General features: G+C 34.3%; 1 protein-coding gene across 1 annotated transcript in view; it reads right to left on the bottom strand.

The window, feature by feature from the left end:
- Positions 1–12,171, bottom strand: part of DCDC1 (doublecortin domain containing 1) — a 337,965-nt gene that overhangs the window by 284,887 nt on the left and 40,907 nt on the right. Inside the window, exon 7 of the mRNA XM_063318002.1 lies at positions 6,363–6,529. Within this exon, the coding sequence (XP_063174072.1) occupies positions 6,363–6,529 (167 nt within the window). The remainder of the gene's footprint in view (positions 1–6,362; positions 6,530–12,171) is intronic.

The following is a 12,171-nucleotide window of genomic DNA, read 5'->3' as shown; positions in this document are numbered from 1 at the left end:
TAGATTGTAAACTATACTTTATGTCTGTGTTGTACAAACCCAGCCAAATACTGTTTACTGTATTTAGATTTCAGGAAAACTTAAGCCAAAACTAAGTATAGTAGAGTAAAGTGTCAGGTAAAATTAGAATTATTAGCAAAGTTTTGTTTGTTTTTATTATTTGTTTGTTTTTATTTATTTATTTAATAAAAAGAACAGAGGAACAATAACACAAAAGGAAAAGGAGGGAAAAGATACGGTTACAAGAAATGCTGTATATAAGAGCTTCTCATGCATATATAGATGCATGCACATTATTTTTACATAACACAATAAAAGATATCCATATTTCATTTTAATTGCCCATTCATGGATAGCAAAGTTAAAAATTGTTCTCAAATTATGACAATTAAATCCTGATTTTTTGCAAGAAAAGAAATTATAATTCTGAAAATAATTATACTCTATAGAATAGTTGTGCTGTTAAGTATATTAGCTTTAAATATATGCTTTTCTTTGCTTAGGAACAGGAGGTCCTTTAAATCAAGTCAGAATATTATAGAAATCCTAATAAAAAGGAACGCAATAATCCTTTGAAGATTGTCTGTCACATTTATATGGCTCTCTCTTACTGGTTAAACAAAACATTTCTAATTTATATTTTCATCATAGTAGTAACAGTGAAAATACCTTTATATCTGAAACCAAATCAACTACAAAGAAGTTTCAGAAACATGTACCCCATATTATCCAAAAAAGGATGCTTTATTTTTCAAAGACAAATATTTTGATGACAAAAAACCCCCAACCAACTAAAAAAACTTTCTTAAAGATTTTGATCAATAAAAATAGACTTTTAAATTAGCAAAGATTACTGTATCACTGAAGATTTTCCTCTTAGAATAATTGCCTATGCACAACTCTAGATGGCAACATTGCACTTGCTGTGTTCCTAAGAAAAATTATTAGAGCCAGCCCTCACATATCCTCTTTATCAACATTTTATGTGCCACAGATCTATAGCTTCTTATTATAAGTGTAATGAAGCAGACGTTATTGAAGCATTTTATTGATTGCTCAGATCACAAGTTTACTGTCACACTGAATTGGCACCTTAGATGCTGAAGCAAACTGCTGACACCTTTTTTAAAAAGTGACAACTACATCTATTTCATGACCAGAAATCCATTTTCATCTCTATCAAGACAAGAATGCAATTTTCACTTCATTTAACTGATGTTAGGCCTGCTCAAGGCATGACACTTTGGAAAAGACCCAAGTTTAAGGTTTTTAAAATACTTCTAGTAACTAGAATGCAGCTTGGTTGCATGGAAATGTTCAGGTATTATTCACATCTATAAAACAACTTAAGATCTTAAAAAAAATTATGGGACTTATGAAGAAAATGAAGAATTAGAGAAATAAGTCTCTAAATAGAGAAATTTAGAGAAATACAATTTAAAGTTTTAATAAGAGCTTATGATGCTACACTATAGGGCTAGCATAAAGTCTATTTTTAAAAGCCTCTTCAATAGCAGATTTCTTCTAGTCTGTTTTATATAGACTCAAGGAATGTATTATCTGTCTTCACATACTTCTACTGTTTGCAGAAAAATCTTAATACTGCTAGCATTCAGAATCATGTTTACTTGAATCTGATGTTTTCTTTTAGGAGTGTTAAAGCACTAGTTTAAATGAAAATGTTTAAGAACGATAATTATTTGCAAAACTATTTTATTATAAACTCTCTTCTTCCCCAGCTTCTTTCTGCAATTAAATTCAAGCAAATATTTACTAGAACTCTATCATCAGTGTAAAGTGATATGAATGTATAGGCTGTACTCAAGAAATTTTAATATAAGGTTTCAGCAGAGAATAGTTATTATGAAAATGTCTTTCTAAAATGAAGCAATTGTTTATAATGCAAAATAACACTATACCATTTACTACTATACACTGACACACTCAGTACAATAATTATTATGTAAACTCATAGAAAGGATAGCCAATTTGGTAATCCTATGACAGACATTTCATGATTTTAAAATAAAGGAAGTTATGAACACCATTTTGTTTTCATGTCTATCCAATATTATCAAAGACTAATATCTAAATGCAGTAATTGTAAATAATAGCATTATTAAATGTCAATTAATGTAAAATTGCTTCTACAGAAATAATTTATATGCAAATTAAAATTGTGATATTATGTTTCCTGTAATGCTTGCGAGACCACAGAGAATATTGTCAGTGAAAAAATGCAGCAATCAAAATATTTTTCAACTAAGAAACTTTGGAGTTATTCGGTTCATTTCTTTAAATATAACATAATATATTAATGCACACAAATTAGTATATTTCTGTATTCCTTACCAAATACTTTTTTAAAACATGCCTGATGATGTCCAAAGTATGTAACATAAAATAGGAGGGACACAAACTTTAATGTAGCTGTGAAAAAAATCTGAAGAAAACTCTATCTCCCATAATACCTATTAGTTTTAGTCTGAAGAAGTGAAGCTATTTTTACCCCAGATTCAAGGGGTACAAAATGGGAACAATAATATCTTTTACTCCATACATTTTTGTGTCACCTTGCCCATATTGAGTCTCTCCTTGAGCTTAGTAACAGATGTAACTAATTTACTATGTTATTTCAAAGAACCACAATGATTACAAACCAGTAATATCATTTAAAAAGGTATTTCAATCTTCTCTGTAGCCTCTGTTTAGCTGTGCTGGAGTTCTGAATGACAGCTTCCCTGCTTGAAGCACAAGGAACACACAGCCTTCCTCATTCAATGACAGTACCGTGGCCTTTTCACACGTTCCTTCCACAGCAGTGTTTGTCCCCAAACACTGGGCTCAGCACAATGGCATTCCTGTTCAACACCCCCACCAACAGCACAACTACACATCAAGAATGCTAATGAGATAGGACAAGCCCTTCACTGGAAGTGTTAACTGCTTTCATGTTTATGCTTTTTCCACACTTACTAATGAATTTTAATATTCCTGCCATAGTGTCGGATAATTTTGTCGTGTAGGAATCTCCTTCTACAGAAAATACATTTAAATATATTTTGTTAAAGCAAAGGTGCTAGCTGTGTTGTAATGGCTATAGTTAAATAAAAACAATACATGCTATCTTAGCTCCAGTATAAATCAGATGCACAAATTTACAAAGATATTTAAAGAAACAGTTTTAAATATCTTTCCATTTTAACAACTCAAGAAATCACATATTATCCTCAAAAATCTTGACAGTCTTAAAGGAGAAAATTCATTTCCACCAAATCAAGTATCTCAGTCAGGTTCTCACAGCACATTCTTACTTCATGCAGTTACTAGAATGTAAAATATGTCTAGAGTAACTGTTTAAAACAAGGGGGGAAAGACAGCTGTCTTCTAGTGCCCTCAGAGAATCAAACATAACATTCCCAACAAGTATTCCCAACACATTTCTTTCTTTCAATTAATTCTCTGTAGTTCAGTAAAAAGCACTAAAGATTATTGCCCTCTTTGAGTTGTTTGAGAATTGAGTATTTTGATTTCATTCAGTTCTCTACACTAAAGGGTAAGATTCAATAAGCTGCAAGTCTTAACATTAATGTTGGCAGATAAACTAGACCTCTAGGGAAAATAATATATATCGTGTTGTGTTTGTACTTTGAGCATGTTAATATAGATTGACTAAACTATTAGAAGAATCATTTTAATGTAACCATTTATTGCATCTTCAATTGCTATTACATTGTATTATTTGGAATGTTTTGCCTGCAATTGCGTACCCTATCAAAAAGTAAGCACAGTAAATAGTTATTCTTTAATGTTTTAATGTTATTGGCCTTTTAATTAAGATGGACAGATTTATAAAATAATATAAGGTACAGCTGTCCTCTTGAAACAATTTGCCTATTAAAGTTTTGTGATTTCATATGCTAGCTTAGTAAAGGTGAGGAAAATATGCAATGTAATTGCAGACAAGATGCCTCTGACATTTGCCAATATGGCCTCATTCCTACTCAAGAGGAGTGACTGATTTGAACATTCACAACTGAACATCTTCTGGCAAGAACAGAGTAGTGATGGGAATAATGGGACAGCCTATGAGCTGCATGGTGTGCCATATTTGGATTCTTATACTCATGAACAAAAGATGGGCTATAGATACATAGTGGACCATATCTGCAGACTGTACTTTTTATTATTAATACAAGCTGACAATAGCTTGTAATCCAACCAGACTTGCAACAGCACAAAGTAAACCCTATGGGCATGAAGCATTTCCATTTACCTTACAGTCCTTTAACATACTTAAGAGAGGATCCCATGATTTTCAGAGTTATAAACAACTTTAGGTGGGAGAAGCAGCAAAATAAGTGTAAGTATATAAGAATATGCTATCAATATTTTGAAGCTCTAGAGCTCTGTTGGTTATTTTTTAACTAAGGATAATAGAGGAGGAGGAGGAAGAGGAGGGGTTATATTTCAGAATGTGCTTAATAAAAATGTAATTACAAGCATGCCAAATCCCTAGCATTCTAGCTTTAAAATCATAAGCGGAAACATGTGACTAAGCATGACTTTTATGTTTGAAAGCCACTTTAGCAGTGGGAGACTATGAAGTCCACCTTTAGGCATGTAAGCCAGCAGGGTGAATTTGGGCCAGTCACTCTGTCTCTTCCCTATCCACTTCACAGGGTTGTTGGGGTTTTTTGCGGTAAAAAAGGAGGAGGAAGGATTATGTATGCGGCCTTTATTTATTAAAAACCAAGATAGGATATAAATGTAATACTAAATGTACTCAAACACTTACTATTATTAACTTAAACTCATCAGATATAACTAAAGGAAAAACAAATTAATGCATAGTCCTTTGACCATATGCTCCTCTTTCTAAATTCAAGATGGTTAGGATTTTTTAAATGTTTTCCATTCTCCCATATAGATAGTATCCTACTCTTAAAATGTTTTCTATGTACCAATATGGAAATTCTTTGATGTAAGCAAAGAAATAAAATATATGAAAATTGGAATTATGCTATAGAATTGTGTTTGTATGTATTTATGAATATAAACACTAAAAATAAATAGCAAATACCATTTGTTCACTATTAATTTGACTCACAATTATAATAATGATTAAACTTTGAATTGCTTAGAGACATATGTCATTATGGGAAACACAGTCTTTACAGAAAGAATCATATATTCTTCATGTTTTGCAACAAAAACTTCTTAACTGGTAAAAAAAAGGTTTAAAGATAAGGAACCATTTTGTTGGTTTGTTTTAGTTTACAAAGCTAAAATGAACCCAACATTTGTTGAACCAAATCTTTGTGATATATTTACACATTCTGTATCTTTGATTACTTGTTGTAGATCACTATTAGCTCAGCAACAAAATTGTTTATTCCCAAGTAAATGCTCATTTCTCTTTATGGATCTAAACAGCAGGAGGTGCTGTATAAAAAGCATAACTAATACCCTCTTCCTCCTGTCCTCCTTGCTTACCCACCCCTTATGAAGACTGAGAGCATGCTTTAATCATGTTTAGTGTATGGCCTGAAATCTACTGTAAATGTTAGTTTAAGTTGACAATCCTCATTTCTGATTTTGACCAATTTCCCTGCCTTGCATTTTCAAATATCTTCTAAATATAAAATTATGTTTGTGTATACATGGACACAAACGCATGCATGTTCCATGATAAGGCTGACAGTACCAAAAGGGCATGAATGCTCCTTTTCAGTTCAGCTTAATTATACTGATGGACATTCAAACACATGTCTAACTGTCAAGAAAAATATAGACATTTACTATAGATAAAATGAAGACTAACTAACTACATTGGTAAGTTTTTTATCTATGGAAACATGAAAATAAATACTCTTTATTGTGTATAAAACTTAAATGTATTCTATATCCCTAACAAGTTTATCATGGTTGACTTGAAAATGACTAAGGGCTTCCCTTCAGAGCAAACCATTAAGAGAAAAAAAGGCAATTTTTGGTTATGTTTACATGCTTCAAAAAAAAGTCAAGTATATTTCAGATCGAGCTAACGTTAATTTGACACTCCTGGAAAAATATAAATTATGAAAAAGTATATATACTCAACTATTAGTGACCCTAAGCAGAATGAATATAAATTATTTCCACAGGAGTTTGTCTGTTATGCACAGTGTGCAGCCCTCAAAGATTAGCTGTATAATTCCTCACACAGAAAGACATACATCTCTGACTATATCATTCATCTAATTATAAAATACACAGTATCATGTAGTGCATGTCATCTTTCCTTACCAAAAAATGTTACAGCCTTTCTACAACTAATATAATTAATAATGAAGAAGAAAAATGAGACTGGGATAACTCACCTGCTCACAGTAGTTTTTTGCAGACTTTAATCGCTGGTACAAGGCCAACAGTACTCCTTGGATATACATCTTTGCTCCAGTGGGACTAAAGCCTTCTCCTTTAGAAACCCAAAGAGGTCCCCATAAAGGTGTGATGGAATTTTGCAGACATTTATCAAGCATAGGAACTGCACAGAGAAAAGGAAAGGGGCGGGGGGAGAGATTTTTTTGATTCAGCTGAAACACATAATCTGAATTGTATCTCCCAAACCAGAACTCTTAATGTCTTATTATTTTTATCTGCTTGGGGTTGTCTTACAAAACAGATCGTGCATTTCTGGTGGTCACCATGAAGGATATATTTATACTGAGACATCCCCCCCCCAACTATGTAAGACTCATAAGCCTTGTGAGCACACCTGAATAGTTTTGAAGTGTGTCTAACTAGCTGCACAGAGTGTCATGGTGTGCACTGATTGCCTTATCTTCTCATTTATCACAGATGAGTTGGAACCAACCTTGCTGAAATCTACTTACTGGCTTTGTCCTGATAAAATTGCAAAATCCATGTTGTTTCAATGTATAGTTTTCTGTCAAGGAGTGTATATGTTTACAGCTTGAAAATATTTCACAACTAGTCATTATTATAATATAATAAACATAAGAAATGTTGCTAAGGCCTTTTTTTTTTTGAAAAAAATACTGCTTTTCTGACAAAAACAAGAATAAAATCTATGTAATTTCATTCTGGGGTTGGGGTGGGGTTAAGGGTTAAGTGAAGAAAAAATGAGAGCATGTAAATAATATTGACATTGAGTAAGGCAACCTATTTTTTATATTTTGTCATCCCTTCTCACCAGAAGTCAAAAACATACATGTTTTTGTAAATAATATGCAAAGACTTCTTTGTAAGCAGCTGCAATATTTATTTTATGAAGACTGCATTATGTAAACTACAAAATGCGATAAAGTCTTATGTTTGTTTGATGAAATCTGTTCATTCTTTTTTACTTTGCATTTTGAGGACAAATGCTAATAGGAAATACTGGTAGTAATAAACTGGAAGGAATCTTACTATTTTAATGATCTAGGCACATCTACCATTCTGGTCACTTTCATGAATCTGTTATATTACCAGTGTCTATCCTTTTCTTCCAGCTGCACTGACTAACTTCAGAATCCTTGCACTAGATTCTGATAGGCTGTGAACAAATTAAGTTCAGGAAAGAGGAGAAAGGACAGCCTGCCTATCACTACAAGTAAACAAAGGAAGGGAATAGGAGAATATAGTTGTGCAAAGACTTGCTGGAGGGAAAATGAGATGTGAATACAAGTGTGTAGGGGAAGTAGTTCCTTTGATGTAGTTTGTTAATAGTAGGAGTATTTAAATTCTAAAGAGAGAAGTGCAGAAGCTTCAGTGACAGAAAGAGCGAGAAATAAGGGGGGAGGTGCGTGGAGAGGAAAAGCTGTTGTAATAAATGAAAAGAACTCTGCATATGCTCAGATTTACATTTTTCATTGATTTTAAGTGAGAAAAATGAAGACAATATTGTCCAGTGATAGAGAGAACCACTCCGCATATGCTTATTTCAATCTACTTATTTCCTTTTAAAAAGAATTCTCAGTCTTGGATGGACAGACTGATCTTGAACTAGCTATTTTTCATGGTATATATCCTATAAATGGTATATAACGGTGTCAATTTTTTTTCAGAATCTTTGTTCTTTTTACTTCTTGTTGTGAGAGGCAGCCAATACCACACTTTTTCAGTCATGTTCCCTGAAGATAAGAAACACTTTACAGAGGTGTGAGATACTGGAGGATAGTGGTGTGGAGACTTTGCAAGTAGATCATTTCCTCAGTTACTGCAGGCCAGAGTCATGTCCTTGATCTCAATCTCATTCTTCCTGTGCATCAGGCCACAATGTTCTGAGTGAGCAGGACTGACATTCATTACAGCAGAATGCAGAGCTTCAAAATAATAGGTTTCCATCAATGTATGCAAAGAAAAAGTGTGCAACAAGTAAAAACAAAGCAAAGTTTTAAAACAATTTTTAAAAATATACTGTTGTTGTTTTCATCATCCACAAAATATTAGCTGTCTGATCTCATGTTCCCCTGTTCTTTCTAATGCCTGTCTGTTCAATTGTAACTTCTTTTTTCATATATGGCTCTAATTTCTTCTGAAGGATCTTCGACATGTCTTGTAATTAGAACATTCTTTTAATTTTCCCTTTTGAAGATTGGAATATACAGTAGGTAGATCTTTTTTTCATCTTTGGGCCAAACTGCTTTTCCATATTTGTTGGCAGAGGGTTTTCTTGATCTTATTGTTTCCACATCAAATTCTTTTAAGAACTCTGTGGAGAGAACATGCTGTCACTCATGATTAGTTTTTCTTAACATCAAGAACTCCAGCATTACGGAGTGTTTCCACTAATTCCACTAATTCATCTAAAATTTCCTACTGATGAGAATCAAGTCAAGGATAGCTGATCCCCTTGAGTCTTACTCCACCTCTGAAAGACACTCTCAGCAGAATAAATCAGGAATTTCTCAGGGGACCACTTTTGGCAAAGTGTATATCCCAACAGATTCTAGGGTAATTAAAATGCTCCATTACTACTACTTTATGCCTTTTTGAAAATTCTACAATTCACTTTAAAAAGAATTGTATCTTCTTTTTGGTTGAGTGGCTTGTAACAAACAAGAGCAACTGTATTATTTTTATTCCTTTCCTCATTTACTTTAATCCAGATGCTTTCAATAAGACCAATAAGTACATTCCCTTGGATTTCTGTGCCAGTCTAGATATTTTTAACATACAGGACAATCCCTCCTTCTTTCCCACTGCTTCTGCTCTTTTGAACAAGTAGCATTCTTCAGCTGTCATATTTCAGCCATGTGAATCATTCTACGTGATTGTTAGTTATGTTAAAACTATTAAATTGTATTTGCTATTCTACATTAAGAATTCAGACACATCTGGTTTGCTTCCCATAATGTGAACATTGCTGTGTAGATAAAAAAAGGCCACTAATTTTCTAAATCCATGTTCTTCCTCATTTTTCATCAAGTAGCTTATTAGGCCAAACTATAGCTACTGTCTTACTTCCCCTATAGTGCAGAAGTCCTTATTTTAGCTTCTGGGCTTTTGCCTTCGGTTTCCACAGGACATAAAGTTCTTTTGTCAAATAGACCATTCTTCAACCAAATGCAGTTTCCACAGACCTTGTATATGAAACAATCTCATGCCAACATAGTCTCAGAAACGAAATCTCTCATGCAGTCACTAAAGGTAAACCTAGCCACCATGATGCACTTTCTTCTAGGAAAAGAAGAAGATAAGCCTCACTGAAAGTATATATCAGTCTTGTTGTTGCTATAGGATGGATTTGATCAGTCAAGAAAGGAATCTCCTTACCAGCCCCCAAACTCTCACAAAGCAGACCTGGTATCAGGGCAGTTTTCCAGGTGCAAAATGGATGTGGAGTAGGTTGTAGGGCAAGAAGTATTTGAATGTACTTGATAAATTATCCTTCTGCTTGTTCTGTGAACTAGAAATACAGATTTTAGGAGAAGAATTGTGCCCACCTGCCCCAAAACTGTGAGTCTATCAGTAGAATTTGTAAGCATCCCAAACTCTTATTGTCAGTTCAGATGTTCGTAGAATCATCCATACCTCTGAAGAGATGGTGTCATTGCTCAGTGGCTTCTTTGATGGCCAAAAGCTTCTTTTTAAAAACATGTAATTTCATTGGCTTGGAGACATTGCTGGGTAAAGAAAGCCTAGGGGAGCATGCTGCTATTAAACCCAGCTGTGCATTGCCTTTGATTTGCCACCCTCCAATCATCACAATATATTGCAATAGTGAAGAAAGTTATCTCCAGATCCAATAACCTCACTATGTATCACAGTTAATGCAGTACACTTAAATGCATGGTTTCCTGTCATAGCCCCCACTTGAAAATTCATTGGCAGCTAAAGATCAAGAATTTTGATATTGCAGACCTGCTCTTCCAAGGGGTGCAACATTCAAAATGAGTTGAGTCTAAAATCCAATCTCCTAGTTGCCAAACCTTACCTAGATTTAATTTCAGATTAATCTCCCTCATCTAGCATGTTACTGACCTTATGCAACATTCAAGAGTACCAGTTGGATGGTAAGGTGTAGCACAGCTGTATGCTATCTACAAACAAGGACAATGCAATGCTGCAGATTCAGTTCAGAAGATGTGGTTCAGGATGCATGAGAGCATCAACTTATAACCTATCTACAACTCACTAAAACTATTACTTTCTAGATCACATGGCTATTGCAAAGAGGCTTCTGCTGCAGCCATGCAATCCTGGAAACAGGTGCAACTCCTGCAATAGTCTGCCAGTCAGGCAGAGAGGGCACAGACCCTGTCCGTGAAAAACTGTCAGTGGCAGGGCCCAGGGAGAGAGCCTTCTCTGCCGTGGCCCCCGCCCTATGGAACACTCTTCCCCCAGAGGTGGCAAAACATTACATCTCCAGAAACAGTATGTTTTGCACATACCTGTTAAATAGTCCTTGCCTTGTTTTTCAGTCTAATGAGAAGTTGAGAGGTGAAGATTCTTCCTTAGAATTGATTCTCTGACCTCTAATGGTAATATTGTGGCCTCTATCTGTATTAGTCTTAAATATATGACTGACTGACCTTTATTTAAGTACCTTTGTCCTTAAGCTTTTGGTGAATATTTTGTGACTGACCATGCACACTACAGCTATCATTTTGCACAAGTACCCATAACATGTTCTAAAAAATTAAAAATATTAACAAGCCCAAAAGGTGGTCAACTCCTGATTTGGAAGGGTGCAAAGAAGTTTCAATGTGTACCTCTTCCACTCCGCTTCTTATTCAGTGTAGTCATAAGGAGTTTGTAAATGTTTGGTTTTGCTTCTATCTAACCACCAATTCAAATCATCTAACAAGTTGTGATATAGCTTCTTCAAAACAAACATGTTACCAAGAATCAACTATCCTTCAGAGTTTCCCCAAATTTTCCCTTTGGGATGAGAGATTATACTAAATAGTGCAGGCTATGGCATGGAAGGACTAAAAGGGAAGGAGGAGATGATGAAACACTGCACAAAATAACTCCTCACACAGTTGCTATGCTAGGGAGTCTGTAAACTATGAGATCACAAAGAAATGAAGTGCTGAAAGTATAGACAATCACAATTATCCTATTAATAATGATGGCTCATAAAATTGTTTGAAAGCAATATGATACTCTGTCTCATCAGCTGGCTGCACAGATATTATCTCTATTAGTTGGGTATATGTAAGAGAGACTTGTAAACACCTTGCTGTGAGTTGCCACAAGCAAATTAAAATTGGTTGCTGAATCCCTAATTTGTTTTTACAGTCCTGTAGGTTAACTGCATGCTTTGACTGTTGCATCTACTGAATCTGTTTCATTAAGATGAGCTTGTTTTTCAAACTGCTTGGGGATTGAAATTTTGAAATAAAGTGTATGTGTACCATTCATCTTTATTTCTCATATTCATGATAGACGTTTGTAGTCAAGAAATATAGTTAGTTGTGTAAACTCTTTCCATGGTATTTTGGTAATGGCAATACAGTTCTGTCCTTCCAGCTAATGGTGTACAATATTCAAAAGTGTGGTCTGCAGACTCAGCCTGAGTGATGGAGAGAACACATGCTAAATTAAATGATCCCGACATATTTTACTCAAACAAAACTAATCTAACAGCTGTTGTGTACTTTTGTTTACATGTTATATGTCAAATCTTATTGTCCCCAAGGTACTTATGAGAGAAGCTTTAGCAATCATTCTCTT

Source organism: Candoia aspera, chromosome 1, assembly GCF_035149785.1.
Source record: "Candoia aspera isolate rCanAsp1 chromosome 1, rCanAsp1.hap2, whole genome shotgun sequence".
NCBI classification, from domain to species: Eukaryota; Metazoa; Chordata; class Lepidosauria; order Squamata; family Boidae; genus Candoia; species Candoia aspera.
Note: the sequence above shows the minus strand (reverse complement) of the source record. Positions and strands in the feature narration are given on the sequence as shown.